At 39.7% G+C, this 27,718-nt stretch overlaps 1 protein-coding gene across 1 annotated transcript in view; it reads left to right on the top strand.

Annotated features, from left to right (window-relative positions):
• The first annotated feature begins 3 nt into the window (after positions 1–3).
• Positions 4–27,718, top strand: part of insra (insulin receptor a) — a 52,261-nt gene continuing 24,546 nt past the window's right edge. The window contains exons 1-2 of the mRNA XM_037083248.1: positions 4–109; positions 11,054–11,602. Of these exons, the coding sequence (XP_036939143.1) occupies positions 4–109; positions 11,054–11,602 (655 nt within the window). The remainder of the gene's footprint in view (positions 110–11,053; positions 11,603–27,718) is intronic.

Below are 27,718 nucleotides of genomic sequence, written 5' to 3' on the forward strand. Positions count from 1 at the left end.
TGGATGGTGTCTCATCCCGAGTCAGTTATGTGGCTCCGGACTTTGTGTTTGTGTTTTCTTGTGGCCGCTGTTTGCTTAATGATGAGCTGTCATCGAGCGAGCGGAGAGGGTAAGTTTCATCAAATTGTCTCATTTCATCACTGTTGATACGAGGTGTTTTTAATCGTCTTAAATTGTCTGAACATGTGGCTGTGTTTTCTGAAGGACAAACTTGTGTGTTCATTGAAGAAAATGCTAATTATGCAAAGTGCTAAGGGACCAGAGATGATCATCCAAAGACACAAACTCACATTTGTTTTTGTTTTTTTGTTTGTTTTTTTAAAATGTCAAAAGTTGCGCAGTTTTCTGTCTATTACAAGTGAGGGGGGTTAACACTGAAATCTAAAAAATGATTACACCATGCTTTTATTGTGTGCTAGATTAATTACTTTACATTTAAAAGCACATTTTAGAGACCTGTTATGACCCTTAATACTGGTTATATCAATTCTTAAAGGAATTTTGCATTCAGATTATATACTATACCAGTCACTGCAACTTTTGAGGAGGACATCAAGTTAAGAAATTCTTAAAACCTACAAGTCAACATGATCAGTGGAGACACCCAGAAATATTATCCTCCAGATCTTTTTGTTTTCTTTAGTAATGGTGATTTGATAAAGGCAGGTCAGCAGCAACAGTGTTAGTCACTGCATTGAAGGGACAAAGGTAAACGCTTATCAGCTGTTTGATTCTGCAGGATCTGTAAACAAAGTGTTTTGTCCCAAAAAAGTAAGTAGGCTGAGAATTTGGATCAAATAATCGGCTGTTTATTATTCTTGTAAAATGGAAAGCCTCGCTCTGACGCTGTGGTCAGTGCAGGAATGTAACAATAAGCCCTCTTTACAGCTCCTGACAATCCCTTTTATATTCACCAAGCCAGCAAGCCCGGGTGATAAGAATGAATGAACGCGTTTGCAATCACCCGGAGACATTTTCACATTTCTCAAACGCCACAGTGACTGCACACACTCGCTGGTTTTGCCCTGCTTGGAATGGCAAATATTGGTTATACTTATGAAAAAACATATAGAAAACCTGTGGGACTACTTGCTTGTTTAAACAGTTTAACATACACTTTTTAAGATGACAGCATCAGAGACCTGCTGGTAAGCTGAGTGATACAGAGTTCATTTGTTGCCCCACATACCAGGAAATGTTCTACTTTTTTTTTTTTTTATCTCAACAGATGATTCAATAGAGGTCACTGATAACTGACTATAACTAAATCTGTTAACAGCTCTTCATGTGGTTTCTCCATTGTTCAGGCATTTTCCCTTCAAATCACAAGAAATACAGCATTACATTTGGATTTTCATAACTGGCTCATTTTCAGTTTATGTGTAGCTACCTCGCTTTGTAATGAACTTCCAAAATATTTCTGAAATGTATGGGAGGTGGTTAATGCATTCAAAATGTAAATCTTAAATTCTTCTTATTATGGGAAGTTGAAATGTATTTGTTTATCAGTCAAAAAGGCCTTTAAAGATGGTGTCATTAAAATTATCCAAATCTCTGTTAGATGTGGATTAATTAGTTTTTTTCTTGAGGAAAAAACGCTTTTGTTTGTTATGTGAACCTGTTTTTTTCCTGTACTCAATCCTGTCATGAGCACAGGAACGGTAACAAACACTCCTCCTTTGTTCAGTATAAGGAGTCTGTACACACAATAAACCCACACCACTGCAGTGTATGGCCACAGTTTGATTTCAAGAGGCACTCTGAAAGTTAAGGAAAGTGCAGACTCTCTCACCTTTCATCAGATTATAGCGACGGGTGAATGGAGCGATGTCATCATACCAGTTTGAGCAAGAATTGTAAGACATAATTCAAAAGCAAGTTGTGTAATTGCACTGCACCCCTCCCCGTCCTCCCACCTCCCAATCCTCCCACTCCTCTCAGACTCGAGAGCGAACCACACAAGGGAAGAGTGGAACCTGGGCCTCACACTGGTCGATTTCATAAGCTGGACTGACCAGTGTTGAAGTCAGGAAATCTACTGAGCTACTTGTTGGTCACTTTCCAGCTCAGCTTCATGGAAAAATGCACCTAATAATGAAAGCTTATATTAAGTGACAGTGTGAATTGATTCAATTTATTTAGCATGGGCTGGCAGTTAAAATTGGAGTGCCAGTTTCTCCATATAAGTGCAAATATGTCTTAGATTTCATACTTTCAGCTACAGCCCCAGTTTGGGCCTCTTATGTAGTAACATTAGATTAAAGTCACAGAGTGCAGAAGCTGTTTTCTGAAAAATAAAACTCAGCAGTTTATTTAAAGAGGCACTACGTAGTTTCGGAGAAGAAAATATGACTCAGATTTTTAATTTTTCCAATATTAATGAGGTAATGATACAAACTCAGAAATATGTATTTTTTTCCATCGCCGTCTTTTAAGGTCAGTTTGTTGTTTATTTAGTTTTTTTAGGCACACAAAAATCAGTCAGGATTTACTTATTAGAATGTCTTCCCCAAAACTACAAAGTTCACATTTCATAACAAAACATTCAGTCTTCTGTTAAACTGAATGCCAAGATGTTTGGTCCATTGCATGATGAAACAGATTTTTAACCAGTTTTTCAAGCTGTCTCACTGTTTCCTATCAAATGTTAACTGGAAATGATGTATGTCAGTCTCAATTTGAATATTGTATCGAAAAAGATGTAAGATAAGATAACTATCTTCAAATGCTGCTATTTCTTCCGGCTATCTGACTCTTTAATGCCAAACCTCTGGCACTTACTATATATAAGTATATTGTCTTTTGCTTATCTTCACAGCCCCTTGTGTGGATCATGAACATACTGCCTTTTTCAACAAATCTGATTGATTGAGTTGTTCAGTGAGGAATCAACTCAAGATAAGACTTATGTCGAGACGCATTTTAATGGCAAGTGTGAACTGACAGACTTAGAGCTGTGCATGAGAATCATTCCGGTCCGGATGGTAATACAAGGTCTGAACTGCCTCTTCATGTCTTCGAGAAGTGTTACTGGAGAGAGCATCTGCGGACAGGGGACAGGTGGAACAGGCACTGCAGCTTTTTTCAAGAGGAAAAACGAATCGATACTCAAATTCAGAGAGAACTCGTTAATCCACAGAAAAAATGTCGTCGGTTAATGTCTGTTCGACGGCAACTGTCTACTACTCTTTTTCACAATATTAGAATTTTGAATTTTGATACAATACCTTGAAAACTATAGATGTTTGATACTACAGGGAAAGGGACTTAACATTGGAGGGTATAACATTGTTGATTCCTCGGTATATCTGTGTTTAGAACAACATTTAAGTTAATTTACTTCTCAAGGAGGCGGTGGGATGTTGGCCTTAACTTGCTGTTGGGGAGGAGAGTAAAAAATTGTAGCAAGTGCTGGTGTGTCCATACTGTGAGAAATGGGCATTGAAATTGTTTTAAATATTCAATTCGATATGTTTCTATATTTTGATATTTTTGACAACACTACTGTCTACACACTGACTTTCAACTTTAGCTTACTTAAGAAAAGTTGTGTATAGGTTATTTTCTGCAGAATTTCTGGTGCTACAGAACAACCAATGAAAATGTTTAGTCATCCTTGACAGATTTTTTTTTTAAGCGCGTGTGTGACCAAAACAGTCGTACTCTGGATCCCTGCCAAACACACACTCATTTGTCACAGCAAGGGGCTCGCCATGAAGCCACCGGCAGCCTGTTGTTGAGCACCGATCTAGTCAGAGCAGGTCTTGTAAGGGGGTGGCAATCAGCAACCTGGCACCCTTGATTTACACCTCCCGACAAGGAGAGCAATTGTAAGGTGATGAAACTGTCCTCCACTCCACCACCTCTTCAAAAATACCCAGACAAAAACACTACACACGAACTGCCACCACTGTCTCAAGTATGTCATGAGTTGTTTGACATATGGACAATAGAATGATTTTTGCACTTGTCAACCTCAACAATGGTCATCTAATCTTGGCTGACAGGTTCATGTTTGAAAATTAAAAACAGCTTGATGATGGAGTAATCAAACACACCTACAATCTGTCACTTTGACCACAGAGGTGTCTGACAAGGAAGGCTTGTTGTGTCAGTTCTTTACCCTTGACACCGTGACCCAGGGAAAAGTAAATGTGCTTGTTATTGTGCTCTCACACTGTAGAGGTAATAATTACCTCATTGCCAACATTGGCTGACAGATACAATCCATTTGTAGGGGAGTGCAGCGGGCAGCACGCAACTGACTCACTAAATGATCTTTGGTCAGGAGCCATTTCTTTACAGGATACACATCAAACAATCCCAAGAGGGAACATTCATAGGCTTGCTCTCTCACTCCAGTTCACTCTATTTAAAGACCAGGGCCTGAATTACTTTGGTCTCATTTTATTCCCTGGACCGACTGAAGTGTATTGTTGGCTGGCTGTACTTGCCATGTCACCCCTACCAAACAGCTGGCACATTCGATAACCCACTCCACTCCCTGCGTAGAAGACATTTATAAGAGAGCCTGGTACTGCTGAGGATGACTCTTGAGCATTTTCACAAGAGGGAAGTATTTCTTAGAGTTGTAGTAATGCCACTTTCTAACTGCTGAAAATATCTAATCCTGCACAGCTGAAGAGATGACAAACCTCAGTCAGCTGTAACTGCAGACATTACAGTTAAATGGTTGTATGCAGACTACACTGCTTTGAGCTGAAATAGTTGTGATAATTTATGCTTGTTGTTGTGATAATTGTGATAATTTATGCTTGTTCACATTTAAGTGTATGATTTTGAAATCATCCAAGACAATCTGCTAGTAAATTTTCACATTCTGTCTCTGCGTTTGTTTGTCATCGAGGCAAAATGTCATCCTGGAGACACCTTTTGAAGTAGGAAAAAACACAGAAACAGTTTGGAGTATTTTGGCAGGTGTTCATGCGTCTGTCTATATGTTTGGACAGATTTTTGTCAGCGCGATAGTATCACAACCCTGCAAAACACAGTCATGGAACTTTCCAGGTGTGTGGTTGAGATCAAAATTAAGGCAGTGTTTCAAAATGGGTGTGATGCAAGCAAGGGAGCCAGAATTTGGGGTATAGTTAACCCTGCTTTACACCACCAGCCCACATTAGTCGTCCTGGAGACGCCTTTAGGAGGCCAAGGTCATGCCCCTTCTGGTGGACCTCATGCGACATTATTTCTTAAAAATGTGATCCAGTTTGAATTGTGCCATGAATTACACATATGACTGCTTTGTTTACAGTGGTGCAGGAATGAGTCCTAAAACCTGGAAATAGGTTGGCTCCAAGCCTGTTGGTTTTTAGTTAGATGGCCGTAACAAGGTCTGTGGTTTACACAATCTTAATATATTTTCATGTTTTGTTCCAAAACAAATACATGAGTAAATACTTAACGTTTGAATCTTTAATGCGTTTACGCGTGCAAATATGGTGGCAAGTTTGTAAATGAGGCTGCAGAGGTTGTTGGGGACGCTCTATGTTATCGTGCAAACTATTGTAACTCTTCAACATGTAGATTGATCACTTTATAGTAAAGTGTTTATAGTATAGTGTAATAACACACTTAATGGTGGTGAGTTTGAAGTCATGTGACCCCAGTGTACTTTGTATATAGCATTAGCTGTTTCTCTTGGAATTAGCGTTTTGCTTCTGGTGATAACATTTCAGTTTAAAAAATAATTAAAGTGGCTTTTATCTGTGAAGATTATCTTGCTGAACAAGAAATGTAAGTATCAAAAACTTGTGTTTGCCGCAAAGCTTATTTTCTCCAATAACCTGAAATTCAACAAAAAAAAACCCAAAGGCTTTTTGTGTCAATGTGTCCTTGCCCCTGCAGCTCTCTCTTGTAAAGGGAGCCACTACAGAAGCATTTTTTTAATATGGGATTAGACAGGAATTTATGTGTCTGCTGTGGTCAGATGTTGTCAATGAAGGTTAAGTTATTGAAAGTTGCTTTCTGTGTTTATGGTATACCTTAAAACTGTCGGTTTACAACCATTCTCAAAGTGGATTACATCACATGTGAGTTTGAACACAGTGAACGTGTATCTCGTTGACCTCGGCATTTTGTGGTTGGTTTTGAGGCTAGGTTGAAAAACAAGAGAACAGCGAAACCTTGAAAAGGGAAGTGTTGCAATCACTGAGTGTTTGTGTTTCTGCATGCTTACTGAGGCCTCATTTCTCTCCAAGGCCCAGCGATAATATATGCCATCAGTCTAACTACCTGTTGCCCCTCCCCCTTCTCTATCCACCTCCTTTACAAGATCAGAAGCGTCAGTGCCTGTTGATGCTTGCAGCTGTAGTGAAAGGATTGTACATTGTGGACAGACTGTGCAGAACTGAGATTCTTGAGTGTTTATGAACAGTATTTGTGTTCACACTACAGATTTATAGTTCATTTAAATTTAGGACCAACCTGTGACCTAGATGCAATTTACATCAGGTATTCACAGTGCTGTCCATGTGGAGTTATCACGCGAACAGTGGCATGTCATCATTGAACTTACATGATCACTTGGTATCTGGTCCTGTTTGCAACTTGTCTACATTAGTGTGAAACCAATTGGCATTTTGTTCTCATTGTTGGCATATTTTTTCTCTCCAACTTGAAGTGTATGGATTTCCTTTATGTCTGGCTGATTTGACTCTGGTGTAATCACAGCTTGAAACAGACCACCTTGAGTTGTAGCCTGCTGGATCTGAACACATTCTTACAATTTGCTATAATGTGTGACTAAAGACCATTTGCCTCATCGTATTTAGAGCTGCACATTTAATCAGAAATATTATGGAAATTGCAATATGGCAGAGTGCAATATCCAAATCACAGAAGTTTTTGATAAAGGTAAAACGTGTATTAAATGGCATTATTATGAATGACTCTGGGTAGTGTCAAGTACAGAAGTGTTCTGGCCTACACATATTGTTCTCCTGATGCAAGACAACATGTTTGTTTGGTACAGACAGCAGCAAATGTTCTTTTATCATGATTTTTAAAGTCTTTAAATTACCTTTTTACTATATCACAGTGTCTTTATCTGCAGTTTAATGAGTTGGAGATAGATCTGTTGGCATGTAAGCTCTGTCAGTGGCTGCTACGATTTTATCCACAGCACCTTTAGGACAGTTTCTTCCACAGTTGAAAGTTCCAGAAAGCTAGAAATCAAACTACTGTTTTCAATTGAACTTTTGCACTTTATTTCCATTGATGTTTTCCTTGTCATTGTGTTTTTCAATGCCACTCTAATGCATTTCTTCACTTTAACAAGCCTCTGCGTTTTGAAAATTTCTATATCATGAATCATTGTTTCCTTGTTTTGTTCGTAGGACAAATCCTTAATCAATAACTCCTCGCTCACAGTGTTACTGAAAGGGGAAGCCATCCTGTTGCTCCTTTTTTAATTAACCTTAAAAGTTCGTCTGTCTCAGAGGTGCAGGCAGTGAGACACCTTTTGAAGGCATCGGTCAATGAAAATCAGCCTCTCTAATGATTCTAATTGATAATTTGGTGCACAGTGGTGTCTTTTTTCAGTCTCTAGGCTCAGAGTAGGTGATGTTTTGAGAGCTGGAGCCGGCCTAGTCACCATAGCAACCGTTGTGATGTCTCCCACTTTGTTTCTTTTTCTCAGCAATACGAGGAGCATTTCAATCATGGGATGCACCTGGTTTGTTTTGCTTGAGATACACCGTCAAGTTTTAGTGCTCTACTTTAAAACAGCAACACAAAAATCCCACTTCTGCCAAAGTTTGTTTTGTTCCCACATTGAGAAGTAAGCTCGGTCCGTTCTTCCTGTGCTGCCGCTCTTAAATTCCTCACTTACACACCAGCGCTGCCATGTTCCAGTTTCCAATGTGAGCCACTATTGGTACGGACGGAGTGTATTAGATTCTCTATTGGGAATGTGGTGCTAAAAATACTGGCCTGGCTGAAAGTGTACACTGATAGAAGCCTGGACTCGCCGCCCTGTGATGATTCCCTTTCTCACAGGGTCACTCAGTACTCTGCTGGCTGACTTAACCGCAACTACACAGCCACTACCCCTCATATCGCACACTGCCAACATCTTTGCCTGTTAAAGTCTTCTGTTTGAGTGAGTGTGAGGTGAAGATTGAGGCTCTTTGTAGTTTTTTATGTGTTTCTTGATGGATCTACAGTAAGCCTCCTCTGGCAGTTGCCATCAGTTTGATAGGAAATGTTTCATTTGGAGGTGGATGTGTTGTAATTACAGGCATGCCATCCATCCTTACAGTTCAGCTATCCTCCCTAAGACCACAAACGCATGTCTAAAAGTAGTTTAAAAAGAGACATGTACTTTTATAAGAAGCCAAGTTTCTTTTAATAGCTATGTTAGAAGATTGTGTGTGTACTTTAAACAAAGTTGTAGGCTGAACTTTAGATAAGTGCTGTGGATCGAGTATGCTGGTTAAGGTCATGGAGTGAAAAACTTGTTGTTTGGACACTCCGTAATTGGACACTGTGTGTGTGTGTGTGTGTGTGTGTATGTGTGTCGGTTGTCTTGTACTGTTATGCAACAGAAGGTGTAAAACGAGCTGCTGCCATAAAGAGGTGCACGCCTAGCTGTTATACCACTTCCCCACATGGCTGACCAGTTGGCCTGATGTGTTCAGCCCAGTGGTGGGTCGGTTGGTAAACAAATACAGTCCCCTCACCAGGCAGCACACCTCCAGCTGCACTCATGACTTTGTGAACTGTAAAATCGGGCCTGGAATGTCCCACATTGCACCTGCAAAGACAAAAATCTTTATGGCTGTCATTACTTATGTTATGTCACACACAGCATATATTCAAGAGCTTGGCTGATGTCCCAAAGAAAAGTTGAGGAAATCCTTATTACTGTCAGCACTCCCCATAAAGAGCCCCCTGAGTGTTATAGTGTTTGATATATTTCACAGGTGGTTTCCCGATCACTGTTCTGTATTATCTGGAGTAGGGCAGTGCGAGAGAGAGAGAGAGAGAGAGAGAGAGAGAGATAAAAATCTGAGATTTTTGGGTATGTTATATCCTGATAAGGGTCTATTGTGTCTTACTGATTGACGCTGTGCATTACAATAAAGTGATGTTATTTTCATAACTTGCCAGACTGTTCTACTTATTCTAATACTTACTTTACACACTTTGTCTTTATTAGTCATGTGCTAATATTTTGTCACAGTGCCAGTAGTCATCCCTACAATATTGTTGTAGTATCAAGTCGGGGTATTTGGTCAAAACTATTGTAATATTTTAGGGATCAATTTGTGTGTTTACGAAGTGCTTTTGAGGCCATTTCGAAATATTAGGTTATATATTATAAGCTAGAAATACTGTGAGATTATTTTGAGGCCTACTGCCCAGCCCTAAACTGGAGTCTCAGTGCAGTTCACATTCTAATAAAGCTGAAACAATTGGTTGATTCATTGATGAAGGCTGATTGTAAGTTTTCTGTCATTCAGTCATTCATATTTAGTTTATTTTTCTTATTTCACTGGATGATTTCCAAAAACGGTTGTTCAAGACAAATAATACACTTTTGCCCACCTTACTTATACACATTCCATGAGCAGAAGACGGGCAGGAAAACACATTTATATTATCTGCCCCTTTATTAATGATAACATAAAATACTGTAGATTCAAATGGCCTCCCTGTTTTGTTTACCTTCTTTTTCCACAAAGCATATAAATATTTGACAAACATACACAGAAAATTTCCTCCCAAAAACTAAAATACATATTTGCTTGAAGTAGGGGTCAACGGATATTTCATTTTCAGGGCCCACACTGATGATTAGAAACTCTTTGCGTCAGAATTATAAACAAAGTAACCAGTGATGAAACAAACCTACATAGAGTTTACTTGTTGGTGAGACACTGTATGTGAGGATGTTGCATCATAGCCAAAGCAGCACATTTTTAAACAAGCTTTTTTTAATTGGCAAACTGGAAATCACTGATACTGATTATTGGAAAAATGCTGATTATCTGTCTACCACTTGCTTGAAGTAGTGTGTTCATACAGATTTTTTTGACTAGTTAAGTAATTTCTTCAAGCAAAAAGCAAAATTCTGTACTATCTAACTTCCCGAATGTGCAGATTTGCTACTAGTTTCTGGTATATATAATTTAAAATTAGACAATATTGGGTTTTGGTTGAATTAAACAATTAATTAGAAGACATCATCTTGGGATCTAACAAATTATGTGAGGCTTTTTTCACTATTTAGGCAGGAAATAAAATAAATGATTATTTGAAAAGACAATGGACAGATAAATAGTTCGTCACAGCCCTAAATTAATCTCTAGCACTCTGTCTTTGTGATTTGTGATTCAGTAGAATTTAAAATTATATAGGCAACAAAAATGTTACCCAGAGTTAAGGAATTCTTCATCAAACAGGATCATGTGTCTGGGTGAGGACTGACAAAGCCACAAATCTACTACTGGTGCAATAGACTGCCATTAGTGCCACAGTTCCCCTCTCAGACAAATATTTTTAGTGCATTAGCTAATGTTTTTTATGGTCTTGACTTTCAGAAGCACGTCCACAAATCAACTAAGCGTAACCAAGGATGAGCACAGCCTCAGTCTGATGACAGCACTCCATATTTGATGGTGGCTCATGGCCAGATATGTGGTTGCTAAACAAAGTGTCACTGAAGATGGTCTGGTCTTCATCAAAGCCAGAGACATAACCACATATTTCTCTGTAAAATATCCCCTCTAATTACCAAGAGAGCCATTTCTTTTCCTCCTTGAGACCATGCCTGACTTACTCGACCCTGTTTTTCCAGTTTAGAGAGCAGACGTCTTGCCTAACGCATCAGTCACGTTCAGCAGTTGTAATCCTTCCGAGAGTCATAACATTTCCTGTTCATTTAAGCAATACTGTCCAGTTACCCAGAAAACTTCACTGGTCAACTCAGCCTTTACCTGAAGCATTGTTTGAGCCTTACTTTAACGTGTGTCATACATGAAGATATCTAGTTTCTAAAGAACCTGTGTCTTTCCCTTTTTTGTCTTCTCAGTTTGTCCAAGCAAGGACATTCGGAACAATGTGACCAACCTGCAGACACTTGAGAACTGCACTGTGATTGAAGGTCACCTGAAGATCTTACTCATGTTCAGGACCAAGCCTGAAGATTTCCGAGGCCTCAGTTTCCCCAAACTGATAGTGGTCACCGACTACCTGTTGCTCTTCAGAGTTTACGGCCTGGAGACCCTCAACGACCTCTTCCCCAACCTAACTGTGATCAGAGGCAACAACCTGTTCTTCAACTATGCTCTAGTGATGTTCGAGATGCTCCAGCTGCGAGAGATTGGCCTCCATAGCTTAATGAACATCACGCGTGGAGCTGTGAGAATTGAGAAGAACCCAGATCTCTGCTATCTCTCAACTCTGGACTGGTCCAAAATCCTCGACTCAGTGGAGGACAACTACATCATGGCAAACAAGAACGACCGAGAGTGTGGAGACGTTTGCCCAGGGGCGGCCATCGGAAAGACGACCTGCCAGACGACCACCATCAACGGACACTTCAGTGAGCGCTGCTGGACTCAGAACCACTGCCAAAGAAGTAAGTAGTCTTCTGGTATACTCTTATACACCACTCAAAATTAGTTGGGGATATTAGGATATGGGTGCATATTTGAGTGTGCACGAATATTAAAAGTCAAATAAAATGAATCAAGTGAAATACACCAGTATCCCTCACTAATTTTGTGTAATTTAGTGTATCATGTATTGTATTTCCGATTCCGATATTTTCTAGGGGTGCAATGGTTCACATAAGTCAATGCGAGCTATCGTGATGGTTTGTTTTGAATACATGCTACGTTACACCGCAGTTATAACACCGGAAATATAAGCACTACACTTGTTTTTGATGAGTAATTGCATCAGGCACTCCAAGTTTTTCTCATGAGCAGCAGCAGCTGTTTGCACAGTTCTTCTCAGCTATTTTCCATCAACACATCATTTTTCCATTTCCATTGCTGTTGCCACACATCCAACCAGTCTACCACCTACAGAAATCAACTCTCCATTTTGATAATAGCGCATAAGAGTTACTGATTAAAATCAAATTATAATTTGCAGCCTAAAACTTGCAAGTTAATTGTTTTCCTTTTTAGTTTAAATATCAGAGGTGTATCATCTGCTTAGGTTTAGTAAAGTAGGCCATGTTCTGTGTCAGTGCAGCTCAGACCGCACTATGGCATTTACGCAACACTTCGCCAGTTAGTCTTTGAATGTTTACTCTCAACAGACTGGAGTGTTGTCATTGCTCATGTTGTGTGGAGGAGATAGAGAAGGTATCAGACATCATGGCACATCTCTCACCGTGCCCTTTAATCACAGCTCCTCCTTACCCCTGTGTCTTGGCCTTTACTGTAAAATGACAAGCCCACCCCATTTCACACTGCCAAAGAGTTCAAGTTCAAGTGCTGAGAAGAATTTTGCATATGGGTGCTGTCTGAACACTTTGGCTCGCACTATTACGCAACACAGAATACATTGGTTTAACAGTTCTTTTGAACGAGTTTATCTGCATATTCCTTTCTTTACAGGCTCTTATTAATGTTTGTTCCATTGTGGTGGCTACATGCAGTTTCTGTTTATCAGAGCGAGGTCCATTATTATGCTCCTCATTCCCCTTGCCGCTAGTTTTTATAGGTTTCCCACTAATTACTTTGTGCTAGAGATGATCAAACTCATCACAATTTTCAGAACAGGCTCAGAAGGCAGTTTGTCAAATGGTGGTGAAAGTCCGGGCAGATGTGTGTAATAGAAAAAGTCTCACACCAGAGATGATTTCCTTATTTTGTGCAATGACGATGAATCAAGACCAGGTGACATCTGGCAAGATCTGATCTCCAGTCATGGGTCTGCATTTTGCAGGGGCAGGGCCTGTGGTCCTGTGGTCTGGGCCCAGCGGTTTTTCGCCTACTTTCACTAAAGCATGAAAAGATCCGCTAAGCCTGAGCTGGAACCACAGGGCATAGTGCAAGGAATTCTGTGTCCTGCTTAGATGTACCCTTTTACTGCTTTTTATAGGTTTGCTGTATTTCTTAAAGTGAGCTACTTTTCCCAAACTTGTTTCATTGTGGAGTCTAATACAAAAAGAGGCATTTTAGAGATAAAACATGATGGCCTTTATCTTTTCTCACTCAAACAGAGAAGTGTCTTTTAGCTTTCTTAATTAAAAGATCAACTTGAAATTGAGGATTTTGATGTTTTGATAATGTTTTGTAATGCAAAGCATAGTCAGTGCACTAAGTGACATGGGTGACTGCTGGGCTGCACACACTTTATATACTTCATACACCAACAGAAAACGACGCTGCAGGACCACGAGGCTTGGCTTGGCTCCCAATATTTCGAGGCACAACCCATTTCCCTTCCCTGGTTCTATAACAGGGATCATTTGAGCGTCTCCCAGAGCAGCTGCTGTTAATTTCCCCCTCCTTTTCACAAAGTGGCAAAACAAGGTTGCAGGAGATGCTCATTACCAAAGCTGATTAGATTTGTCTACAGGCACCCTCACAAAGGCATACCATGTCCGCAGCTTAAATGGTGGCAAATACAGGACATCATCCTGTGAATTATCTTTCACATTTTAGTAATAAATTATTTTGGGTGAATTTATATTTGATATTTTATGGAGTTTTATTAAAGGTCAAAGCCAGACAACCATGCAAAAAAATGTCTAACAGAGGTTGGACACTTAGATCATACTGTGCATTTTAGATGTTGTGTTGTATTGGAGGCTGCAGCACTTTATTTTCATGATTTACCGACCAACCGCTTAGTCCATAACATGTGAAATAAAACGGGAAAAATGCTAATCACAATTCCCAAAGCCCAAGGTGGCATGTTCAAATTGCTACTTCTGTCCAACCAACAGTCCGAAACCTAAAGACTCTTTGTTTAATATCAGAAATTACCAAGAAAAGCAGCAAAACTGGATATTGAAGAACCTGGACTCAGCTAATTCTTGATATTTGTACTTGAAAATTGTCAAGATCTTCTTTCGATTGACTATCTAAATGCCACTTTTGACAGCATCAGCAGACCAACACATTACTGAGAAGTGAATATATGTTCAGTGTGATTGATCTTTTTATCACCTGCAAAATTGAATAAGACAGATCTTGATATATATCTTATGAATGTAGTTACTAGATAACAGTTTACTGTAAGACATGTGTGAGCATGTCTGGATCTCAAAACACCTAATGCAGAATAAAAACAAATAGTGCACGCAACACGGTCCATCCTGTTGTTCATGTCTGTATTTGTTATATCAGGGCTGTACATGTTATTCAAGAAAGAACTGCAGTTTATTAAAAAAAATTTAAACAAAATACATTTTACTGACAATGATCAATAATTGCAAACCCCTAGTTTTGTGTCTATTTTTTATATCGAGTCTGTTATAAACACAGGCTTATTAAATCTGTTGCAGAACAAATCTGACCTGTCTTTCCTTTTAAAAATTGAAATGAAATGATGTGCTGGGGTAGAGAGAGATATTAGTTGAACCTATTTACTTGAGATGAATTACTATTTCTTGCCAACACTCATTTGAAGATAATGGACATCTGATTGTGTTTTGGCTGTTATGTGGCACAGGTTTTTTTTTCTGTAAGTAAGTCAGCTTAGTCTGAGCTGTGAAAGGGGCTGGCAGCTGAAAATATTGGCTGGGACTCAAATAAGGAATTTGGAGCTTCCTATTGGGACGTTATTGTTTTCCACCACGAAAACTACACTGACAGTTTGTCCATCTGTCAATCAAAAATTTCAATTTCAAAGTATCTTTTGACATTTTAATTCTTTATTAGACAGTTGACGGCTAAGAGATGTGGAATGATGGGTAACTATGGAGCCAGATTTAAACCAGGTTTTCATTGAGACAACCCAAGGGTGCCCCTAATCTTGCATATCTAATGGTCTTATTCAAATTTGGGGAAAATTTCAGTGGAAGTATGAAGTACCATCTGAGTCATATCAGTGCCCATAACTTTTAATTACTGTAAAATGAAGTCTTATGGTTTTCCTTTCTAGTTTTGATATGCAGAGTTTTACAACATCTGTTGTGTGCTTTTACAATTATTTTTATGGTAAAGTTGTTAGTAGCATTGTTACCTATAATGGTTATAGTGGGCTGCTGTGGGGCACTATAAACTTGTGCATGCAGGATGTTGTTTTAAAGCTTTTTGTGGAGTTTCAGACATAACCATCAGATCTTTAGCAAAGACTGTAACTACTGCCACTACAGAAGCTAGGAATTAATGTAATCATTGGAAGTGTCAAACTCAAATGACTCAAATGAGTTATTTTACATTGGTTAATCCATCCATCCATTCTATGTCTTCATGATTTTCTATATTATAATAATTTGGTTTATGATTGTAGTGATTAAATCCAGAATGCATCTGCTAAAGTGTGCTCTTGAAAACAAAGGGTCTTTGTTGTAATCAAATGCAGCTCATGTTTGTTCTTTTAGTGGAGCAGAGTCTGTTGCAGGCTTTTCACCAGGCCCAGAGAGACATATAAAAGGGCATGAATGTATTTCCCTGGTGGCTAATATTTTTACACACATTATTAAGTGATCTTAATTATCTACCCTCAGCCGGAGATGAGACGGGGCTTTCACCACTGTTTGGGTTGCAAGATCTGTTACATATTTGATAAGCTCCCATAAGGTGGAGAGCAGCTCTTAACAGACGCCTCAACCTCTGATTTGTTTGGCACTCACCACACTTGTAGCATGTGTGCCTCTGTAGCCCGCGGGCAGATGGAGACTACATACTGTTTTGGCAGGCTGTCACAATTGGAGTATTGCTATGATTCCCATTTGAGTCAGGTCAGGTAAGGTACCGGACATTTCTTGATATGGATGTTCCAAATTTAATCTTGGCTCACATCACATATGTCTGTCCACCAATCACATGATGGAGATTTGTCAGGGTCACTGTGTGTGTAATGGCAACACAAACATGGCTTATAAATCACAAAGGGACGTAACCTCTGCGTCTTTGTGTGTGCGTGCAGACGGGGTGGACGGCTATTGTTTAGTCTTGCTGCTAGGAAACGGGAGGGCAACACTGTGGTGTAATCGTGGATATGAACACATCTGTCATTCAACCAGCCTGTATCTGAAGGAAAAGCGAGGTCACTGGTCACTACGGGAGTGAGGGGGGGTGAGCGGGTTTGGGTGATGGGTCCCGCCTCGCCGTTGACCCTCAGCTCTCCTCTCCGCCGACCTTGTCACAGCTCCCACACGCACCGGTCAGTGGTGGCGCCATGATCCTTTTCCACTCGGTACAATGGCAGACGTAGAAGTTCACGGGGCCTTCTTCCCAATTGTTTCCTGTCTTTGTTGGTCTGCTTCCTCTCCAAGGTTATGAATGGACACAGGGGCCTGAGGTCCTGCCTCAGAAGCGGCAGACACTTTTATGAGACCAAAATACTGATGGGTGATCCGTGGAGGTCATCGAGGCCGGAAAGAGGACAAACTTAGCCGCTAGTAAAGCTGTCTGTGGGGAAATGGGAGGATATTGTTACGAAGCTTTATTATTTTGAGATGGAAGTGACCCCTGGTGTGACAAAACCTGAAGGAACTAGGGCTTTATTATAGTGTCTTGACTTGTGTACATTATTGACACTGAAAACTGTGAGTGTAGCACTGCCTTAAAAACATGTGTTTGTAAGCCAAGCCAGCCTTGTCCTCCTCCTAATCACATGAATCATTCCTTCTGTTTCTATTTTTGACCTGGCCCTCATTCATTCCTCTATATAATGTTGAACCTTAAAGCCAGAATCTGCACCTCTCTGCATGTTGTTTTTCCTCAAGTAAATGCAATTGTCTTCAAACTAAAACAAAGGTGATAGCAAATCGAAGACAGATGTACTTTATGTTGGCTCACAATGTGCAAAATACATTTTCTGTCACAATCACTCAATACAGGCCCCCGTGATGTTATTACAGGCCTGCAACTTCACATAGCATAAGACCACACGTCATCCAAATACAATATATACTGTACATGCACATATGGCCGGCGAGTTTACAGCGTAAGGGCCATAGATTTTCTCATGAGTTAGTAGACTACCTGTCCAAAAGAACCTTCGTCATTATATCTGAATGTCTTTCCTTCTTTCTTTGTTTCCACTGTGCAAATGCTTTAAAAACAAAATTCCACTTGTCTGTGAGCCGTTTGTCTTTCATTTTTGGTAAGTAAATACTTTTCAGAACTGGGCCTACAGCGGGTTCCGCATTTTCAAATAAGAAAACGATTGAGAACATTTGAATACAAGTTTGACAGAAAAAATAAATCCGAGCAAGAAAGCATTGATTTAAAACGGCCTGTGAAGAGATTTAAAGCACTCGACGGTTTTGTGCTGTAGCCAGTTGTTTGTTTGACTTGGCTGTTGGGAAACTTCCACACCAGCTATGAGTACTCCCCGGGTTAGCCAACAGAAATACGTTGTCCCTGCAACACTTTACCTGAATCTGCCATACTTCTAAAACTTGCCTCAAGTTCAGCATTCAGTGCTCTTGTAATGTTCCTTTTGATGTTGCGACTGCATGTTCCTGAAGTAAGTACATTACAAGAGCGTATGACAACAAAAACTCCTTGTTCCTGAATATATTCAAACACGTCGTACGTTGCGTACATGTACATCCTGCCTTGCCCCGGCTTCTTCATTTGCTGTTGCGTTTTAGTGTGGCTGACAACCACAAGTGTTGTATTACTGCCACCTGCTTGACAGTCCCTTGCCTAAACTTTTTCAGCATTGACGTGGCATATTTGAAGAAGCACAAGTAAAATTAAGCTGCATCTATGATCGGGAAAATCTTTAGCAGTTACGGAAAGGTTATCCTGGTAATTTAGCAGGAACTATGCATTCAAGAGGCTTTACTTTGTAGTGTGAATTCTGCATTTGTTTGGCCTGATTTCTATCACGTTGTAATCAGCTATGAAAAGTACAAAAGGATTCACACAAGATCAGACAGATTGTTTTAAGTCATAAAAACTACTCCCTTTTTTCCACATTGTACTCATTTCATGGCTCAGTCTGCAAAGTGCTATTCTACTAGCCTAAATCCAGAATGCTCTGAGACACCCCTACACACACACACACACACACACACACACACACACACACACACACACACACACACACACCATGTGTCCTTTCCTTTGAGCTGACTTAACTGCTCTGGCACTCGGTCTTGTGGAGCTGCACCCAGCGAACCCTCGCCGTTCAGCTACTGGAGCCATTCCCATGGAATCCCAGACATTTCAGGCATCTGTTAAAGCTGGGCCGACAGGCGTTTCTTCAGTGCTATACACATTTACACTCACACTCACAACGGCCATTCCATTTACAGCAGCTCACCGCTGTTTTACTGCAGGTTTAATAAGACCCACAGGAACATGTTCCTTTTTATCTACTCGCCGAAGTTACATGTGACCTCAATCTAGATTTCTTTTGTCGATTCCCTATTAAACACAAAATTTTGTATTATTTAGGGAAAATACTCTTTTGTGTTGTCATCACAACCTATTGCACCTTTTCCAAATAGTTTTTCTTATGCGTGCAGTGTGACAAAATATCACTGTTGTTTGATATCAAAACAGGGTCAGAGCCAGGCTGTGATATTTGATTTTGTGTGGACCCAAGGCTGCAAATAAATAAAGAAATGAATAACATCATGTGATGGTGGGAAGAGAGTTAGGTCAGGGACTTGGATGTAATTGATTTTGGCTTCTGAGATTTTGAGGGAATGTTTTTACTGCATTCCAAGAAAAGCAAAATAGAAAATTTCAACTAGAAAACGGCTCCAGAATCACACATGCAGCACAAATTTTGCATATTATTATCTCAATTAATTGACTGATTGAGAGCCAAAAAGCCAAATATTTTAAGTTTATGATACTGAACTGGGAAAAACCTCATATTTGTCAAGTTGGAATCACACCCTGTTTAACATGTTTGATTAAAAAATTAATCAAACAATGAATCGATCATTGAAACAGTATTTAATCTCAATAATGGTGGCTTTGTCCTTCAACTTTACTTGAATAGCTTTTTTCCCCCTTAATGTCTGTAAAAGAAGCTAGTCGGGCTCTTTTCTTTTTTATTCTGAAGACTATTAAAGCACTATCGTCAGTTCATCGACACAAGCTGCTGTTGCTGATGCAGGAAAGATAAAACACTGTACAAGCAGTCAAAAGATACAGCATCATAAGGAAAGACCACCACCAACTATGCCCTCCTGACTCCTGATTAATAGTTAACAATTACTAGTTAATGAAGTTAACCATTAACAATGTTGATTTAGATAATTTGAATTCTAGTTTGGAGATGACGTTTTTCCTTATAACATTTCTAATTTATTCCTATGTGGACCGCTGCACTGTACACAAGATCACTTATGGTTGTTAAAATTGAATTTTTCAGAAAGACGATGGGTTGTGTGATGCCGCATTCATGACTAACATGTGACATAAAGTGTTTTGATGTCACAACAGGTAGTCAAAGTCAAGCTCAGAGGTAGTCATTATTTCAGCCTGATGCTGGACCCTGGAGGGAAATGAAGATCCAAGTCCGTGACATGCGTCATTTGCCTGTCAAGCAGACAGTGTGTTTGCCCATCAATGAATGCACAGTGTTTATCATTTCTATTCCAGTCACGGACAAACTGGATATCCTGCCATCAGATGGCCACGGCAGCAGGGCAACATTAAACACAAAAAGTGCTTTTTCATGTTGTTTGTGTGTTTTTGTTCTATTAGCGGAGGCCAGGGCCAGTTAATGAAATTGTTTACGGTTCCTGTTGTTACCAGAGTCGTCTCAAACGAGCCCGCCGCTGCTGCTGAGTCAGAGCAGTTATCAAGTGGTTACCAAGAAAAAAATTAGACGAATAAACCATAAGCCATTGCTTTTTATAAAGTCATGTTCAGGCAACAACTTTAATCTTTTTTAATGATGTACTTTGGTGTTGCTTTAATTTGATTTAGACTGATCGCAGGTTGTTTCCAAGTTGTAATCCTTCTCATCTGTGCTTGATGTCCAATTGAATTGTTACACGTAAGAGTCACAGTTCTTATTGGTCCTCACTGATTTCCGTCTTTTGCTTGAAAAAATAATAATACAGGAAAAGTGACCCAGTTCAGACCAGTTGAAACTCTTTCTTTCTTAAGGGCTTCAACTAGCAGCTATTTTCATTATAAATATATCTGTCGGTTATGTTTTTCAAATAATAGACTCATTGAAAATTGTCACAATCCTTAAAGCATATGCCTTTTCCATGAAGTGTCAGAAAAGTGGTAATACATGACCATCATTTAAATTTCCCAAAAGCAAAGAAATGCCACATTTAATATCTTGATTTGTTGGCAGAAGTTTACTGTTTTATAGTCCAAAGAAAATTGTCTTTTTTTGCTTGGAAAATAAGTCAAACAATTGAAAAGTTAATAAAACACTTGCCCAGAATTTTTTTCAGTTGATTACGGACTAAACAACAAATTGTTACAACTCTACAGTGATCTAAAACAAGTAAAGGTGCAGACCAAAGCAATTTAAAAGCTGGAGACAAAACAGTTAGTGTTTTTGTTGATTAAAGACTTTTATCTTAATGAATTATCAATCAGAATTATGATCAGGCTTTTGTCAATCAACTAATGGACTAATCGCTTCAGCTCTGTTTTGCTATCTTTCACCTCTAAATAAATGCCTGTCCTTTATGTCTGAAGCCAGCTTTTCTCTCCTCCTCGGCACAATGTGGTTGTTTTTACTTATATATTTGATCATAAGGAATTAACCTCAACTCTTAGGAAGCCTAAAGGCAGGGAGGTGAAGTTCGATTTTCTTCAGTCAACAAAGCCTGCTGCTTTCAGAATAAAGTAATTAATTAAATGTATTAGTAAATGCCATTGGGCATTGCTAATGATTTGCTTTTGCAGGTGATTTAACATTGTGAGATTTTGCCAATGTTCCTGTCTGTACAGGACTCTTTACGAAGTCAACATTTCAGCTCAAATGTCATGCACTTGATGAATTGAATCGTTGTTGATTTAATGTCCTGCCATCCATTCGTCTTTATTTGCCGCCACCTCATTCTTATTAAAGGTATAAAGGGAGCTGCAGTAGGCAGAGACATGTTGGAAATAGAAGGGAGGACTGTATAACATCTGTTCCTCACTTTTAGAGAGGAAACCAGGCAGCTCTGTATTAATGACAGACGTTAGAGCATCATGGCCTTAGGTGAGCTGAACTCGTGAATTTAATGTGCCAGGGGCAGAGTCAGGTATTTTTATTTTATTATACAAGTAGAAAATTCAAAGATGGCATAGACTGATATCAGTTATTATATTGAAATTAGACCAAGCACAAAAGGGCTCAGATGTCTGGCTCAGATTTGCATTCATTGCTTTTAGGACAATTTTTGTTCTCAGAATCTGTTCTTCTCGCACACTAAAGTTTAGCCTTGTTTTTTCTGTGATTTGTTTTTTTCTGATCTGTCTGGCTGCTGTATATGAATACACAAGGAGGTTTTGGATCTGACAATACAAGGCAGTCTGAAGTCCCTCTGTCATATAAAATGAGGTGGATGAAGGCATGATACATTTAAATTCAATCATTGTTTACTCACCCTTTTACTTATGAAAAATAAGCTGAAATCCACTAAAAACTTATAGAGCTTTACAGCAACAGAGTTGCAGCATTCTCCTAAACAACTGAAGTAGATGGGGACTTAAAAACGTTTAATACACACAAAAAACAAACAAAAACAAAAACATAAAATTACCCCATGCACTTCATCCAGCATAAAATAAGTCTCTGGACTCCCTGAGAATTGAAATTGTTTTGGAAAAGAGTGTATTCACACCCTCAATGTGCAGCTGAGCTAGTGTATCCCTTTCTGACAGGGTTTGCACTTTTAGCTTAGCAGCTACAGTGAAGATTATGGCTTTAAAAACATCTTTTCAGACCAATTTAGGATCTCAGGAGACTTGGAGGCTGGAGGAGCTCTATGGAGCCATTTTATTCAGCTTTTTTTTTTTTTGTCCGCATCTACTTAAGTTGTTTAGTAGAAAATAAAAAAATGAACTATATTTACCAAATCACCAGAAATAAGGATTGTAGCAAATAGAATAAAGGAATTTTGAGGAATGACTGTGGATTTACTGAATGCATTAAAGACATTGTTGGGGTGAATGAAGCACAGACTCATTCTAGAATACAATGTGGTGAACTTGCACCAGACCAAAACAAAACCTTTGTCTGACCAACAAAAACACAAGAATTAGCCTAAAAAAGAATGATCTTAAAAGCTGAAATTTTTATTTTTATACAAGCTCTAAAAGGTGCTTTGATTACAGAAAGTGAGTATATTCACTGCATGTAGATTTGGTTATTGAGCAATGAGCACTGGTTGTTATATTTGGAAGTTGCACTGGATGTCACGTATACAATTCATGCTGAATTGATAAAGCGATTACTTGCTTGACAGTTTAGTTTCTCGAACGAGAATCCAGTTTTAGACTGTTGACTGGACAATAGAAGCAAATCGAAGATGTCAGCCTGAGCTCTGGAAACTTGTGATCAGCATTTTGTTTCTATATTTAAAACTCATAAATTGGTTGTCTTTTTGTCCTATTTTCCTTTTGCATATTTTTTGCGTGGCCTCATCCCCCCTACATATCTTGTTAGCTGTTTTGCTGTATAAGCAGTGAATGCCAGGCAATCCATGTCATATGTGAAACATGAATCAGTCTTCAAAGTTCATTTTTGGCAGTGTATTTAGTACTCAAGTTGCAGGGCTGTTACTCTGTCAGTTTATTTTGAATTGTCAAACGGGTGGAAACATTTAAAGAGAAGTGCTTTATCTGCTCTTCTTAAGATTATTCTCTTCTTAAGCAAAAACCTTTCTTTCATAAGAAACTAAATACTAGCCTCGTCATGGATGCGGAATTTTAATTACCTACCAGCGCACCACCGCATTCCCATTTGGCATTTTCTGGGGTCTAAAATGATCTCAAAGTAAAAAAGTAAGCTGAGTAAGCTGCTGTTTCATCACTGCTATAAAAAGGAACTTGGAAAAAGTTCACCACAGAATGATTTTAGGGAAGATTGTGGTTAATGACGAGCACTGACGCTCTTAATTTAGGGCAGCATTCCCAGAGTTTAGGGCATGGTGAAGGAGTGCGCTGTTTTGATGTTAGAAAGAACAAAAAAAAACAGATCATCTCCGTGCAGAGTTTGTGCATTGACAGCGGACAAGGAACCGTTATGAGCCGTACGAGTCATTTATTGCAAGCAATGTGGATTCTTTCTGCCTTTTCGACACCCCACGCTGTTGAAGCTTGCCGTTGGCTGGCCGCCCGCAAAAATCTGTTTCTTCACCTCCCGTTTCCAAGTTGGCATCGCTCTGACAGGGTGTATTCATCTGTGTCGCACAGGGGCCTGGCGTTGTGTTGGTTTGTTGTTGATGTCCATTTGGGGCTTCGGGGAATTAAGCTTCTCATTGTGTGGCTGTGCACCCGCCCCTCATCCAAGTGAAACCTCTACCGATGAGATAAAGAGCCAGGCATTCTACAGCATTAAACCCCAGCCTTCATGTGATCCTGCTGCACTATACACAAACACCATGACAAGAGATGCGACAGGCCCTGACCGACGTGCCAGAGGAACCAGCGTTAAGAGATAAGGAGTTCAGAGACGCGAGGCAATACATTAAGCCACAAGAGTTGTTTTTTTTTAAATGTTGAAGCCAGTTGTAAACAGACTTAAGTCCAACTGCCTACCCAGCACTTGCCTCCCAAAAGCCCCATTGATTTATTGTTGTCAAGTGATTTTACTCTGTCCAAATGGAAGATAAGTCGTGGAGATGCTGACAAGACCAAACTCAAGCTGAGCATAACTAATTGACCTACGCTCTTCGTGAACGGTGCTCGCTGCAGGATTTATAATGATAATAAAGGAGCTGGGCCTGTATTAAGAGATTTGCATATTTTAAGGAAAGAATGACAAACTTGCCCAAACAGTCTCCTCAGCGTCCTCTTTTCTCTGGGAGATCAAAGATGGCTTGGGGTGGCCCCCGCTCAAAGGTTGTCGGGGTCTCGACCTTGAAAGCGTTCTTGACAAGCACACAAGAAACAAGTCTATTTCCTTCAGTGTGGTCACTGTTGTTGATATCATAAAAGCCCCTTCAGCAGACACGTCCAAGTCAGCCCCTGCCAAATGGAACTGTACAAATCTTTTGGACAGTGAGTGGTTTGTTTTGGTGCGTCGTGAGTGGTCACCTGCTCGCTCTCGGGTGGCAATCGATGCACGTCCAGAGCTCGACATCAGTTTCTGAAATTGACTGGCCCACACTAACCTTTGTTTTTTGCACTCACTGCTGTCTGTGTTTAAAAAAATAACATCAGACATGTGACGCCTGCATTGCACATGTAGGACTGCAACTGACAAGTATTTTTATTATCTACTGTTTTGGCATTTCAGTCTGAGTCACAAGTTCCGAGAACCCAAAGTTTCATCTTGCAGTGTCTTGTTTTGTGTGACGAGCAGGTCAAACTTTGTGGAGATTCAGTTTAAAATCATATAAAACAGAGAAAAGCAGACAATAACAGAGGCTAGAACAAGATAATGATTGCTTTTTATGCTTAACAAAACGAGTGATTAAAAGTAATTAATCAATTATCAGAATAGTTGCCAACTGATTATCTGTTACTGTTTATTGATTTATCGATTTATGAACAGGCTATTTTGCTACAATTGAAACCTAAAGAAGATGCAATAAAGGGCTACAACTAGCAGTAGTTTTCTTTATCCATTGACCTGTTTATATTTGTTCTTGTGTAGTTCATTAAACATCAGAAAAACTGAGAAGGATTATGTCTTAAAATATCTCGTATGTATGTGGGGGATGAGGGTTTTTTTCTGCCTGTCTCTGTCACCCCTTTTATTTATTCATTCTGAAATTAAGCCCCAGAATAAATATGTATCTCGCAAAATAGCTCATACTGTCCAATCAGTGCGTTCAAATCCCAAAGTATTTAATTTGAAATGATACAAAACAGAGAATAGAAAATTTGAACTTGCAAATATTTCTGGAATTATACACCTTAAATAAATATTTCCAACTTCTCCACCTGGCATTATTCAGAAGCAAAAATAATAATAGGGAACGTCTGAAATACTGACTAAACTGAAACCAGTTTGTACAACGAGGCATCAGTTGTTTGAAGTCTAAATCTGGATGGAAATGTGTTCAGTTGTTCCAGGGCTGTTGAAGTCTGTAAATCTCTTAATGGGTTGTGGACATGATGAGACTTGATGCATCACCCAAGGCACCAAGCTGCTCAGCACCATATTAACATGACATGATTGTCTCTTTTTATTTTTTATTCGGTTTGCTACAGAAAACACCTCGTTTCTCTCAACAAGGGCTTTTGAATGAAAAGATTTTGCTGTAGCGCTGTGGTTTTTCCTCTTGCTGAATTGAGTGCAAGACAAAATGAATATCTACTGCTCAGTGAGAACTAAAAGCAGCTGATTTCAAGCAGTGTGGAGAAAGAAATAGTGGCGCAGCAGAGCAGTCGTTTTCTTCAGCCCGAGCACTGTTACTGTGTGGCTCCCGTTTCTTTTTTTTCCCTTTTGAGTACCTCCCATTGCTGCTGCTGTCTGACTGGCTGGGAGGGAAGAGAGCAGGACACAAAGGGTTAAACTGTGGCCTGTCTTCCTTGGAGATGGGAGAGGCCATTTGAATGGCTAGCTTCTACAGCTAGCCAACACATTGGTTAAGGCTGAGGGTGGATCTGCTGCTGGGCCTGTGCTCCGACATGGAGCCCCAGCAGAGGATCAGGAGTCAGTGTGAGTTGACTACCAAGCTTTTAGTGTGTGTGTTGTGTGTGTTGTGTGTATATTATGTCCGTCTTAGGAAAGGTTGAAGGGCAGATTTAGAAATAAACTATGGAAACAGAATGACAACATCATATCAAGAGGACGTTTTTGTTTTTCAGCGTGTGAATTATCCTCGGCGCTCTTTGTAAAGCTGGCCGTGGAGAAGGTTTTTTAGACCAGCAGGCTGACGTAGATAAAAGGTGGTTATATCATTTGTTTTTCTACCGATGTGCCCCCTTTGCCTCCCCCTCAAGCTGCCATTCTCATATTGCCACTGCCCGCCCCCAAACACATGCTCTTCATGCACTTTAAGAGCTTACCTCTGTGAATGTAAGAGGACAGTGGATCCATGTTGTTTTGTTTGTTTAAGGGCTGACCTCATGACTCTGATAAAGCTGAGCGGTTGGCCGAATGCTCAACAATAGAAAGTTGACAATGAGAACTATTCTAACTGTCCTTTCCCTCCCAGACTTATGTGTCTGAAAGTTAGTCCAGACTCATACTCGGAGGTTTACGGTGTGACCTGTGACCTGCCCCTAACCTCAGAGACTCATTAGCTCCCCTGCTGTTGAATGATCTTAATCTGGCTCGCGTGGATGATGAGCTAATCTCAGCAGGCAGGTCGGTCAGCTGTATTTACCTCTGATTATATTTACCTCCGTCCATCCTTGAGAACAACAACAACAACAACACACACACACACACACACACACACACACACACACACACACACACACACACACACACACACACACACACACACACACACGCACGCCAAGTCTGATGTATGGGCTGCCAAGCACACACACACATGCAGACGTGTGCACAAACTGTCGACCTACTGTACAGATTTGTGCCTCCGTCCTTCAGTTTTTACAACCCAGAAACACGCCAGCACTTCAGTGTTTGTGTGGCTGTCACTGCATCGTTCTGTCAGTGTTTATTCCATCTGCTTGCTCACAAGGCCAGTTCAACTACATCAGATGATTTAGAGCTTGCTTTTAAAACGGTATCATCCTTTATCAAATGTCATTGTAATCGGGGTGTCAGGATTCTTCAAATCCAATATTTGATTTGACTTTTGATTTCAATGTCGCCGACGGCTCTGCTGTTCTTAGACTGGTGTGTCTGGATTTGTAAAGCTCAACAGACCGTCAGTTTCATACCCTGACAGGTGTCATTTACATTTTCAAATTCTTCTTCATAAAGAGGGCCTATATGGTGTGAAGTATAACCACGATATTTTATTTGTAATGCACCACATTAAGGCTGTTTGGTTGAATTTACATATATATAGTTTTCAGTTCAAGATGACTAACTAAATTGTAGTTTCCTCACCAACAAAAACCCACGCTTGGTTTTTGCAGCGTGTTTTTGTGTTGTTGTGTATCTTTGTGTGTGTGTGTGCGTGTGGCCGCACACAAACCCCCTGCACGTTTTTCCTTTTCTTTTATTATTCATAAGTGGCTGATTTGTACCACCCCATATAGTAATTAGGTTTGTGAGGCAAGTGTTATATCAGCCCTTCAAGTAATGATTATTTTCACTATTAGTTGATATCTAAGTTATTTCTGATGAATCTATTAAGTAATGAATATATAAATGTCAGAAAACAGTAAAAATGTCTGTCATAATTTCCCAGCTTTGCCAGCTTTATCAGCCTTGTTTTGTCTAACTATCAGTCCAAAGCCAAAAGTTTTACATTTAGATTATGTTAAACAGAGAGAATCAACCAATCTGTATATTTCAGAGGCTGGAACCACTGACAGTT

The sequence above is a fragment of the Acanthopagrus latus genome, chromosome 21 (genome assembly GCF_904848185.1).
Source record: "Acanthopagrus latus isolate v.2019 chromosome 21, fAcaLat1.1, whole genome shotgun sequence".
NCBI classification, from domain to species: Eukaryota; Metazoa; Chordata; class Actinopteri; order Spariformes; family Sparidae; genus Acanthopagrus; species Acanthopagrus latus.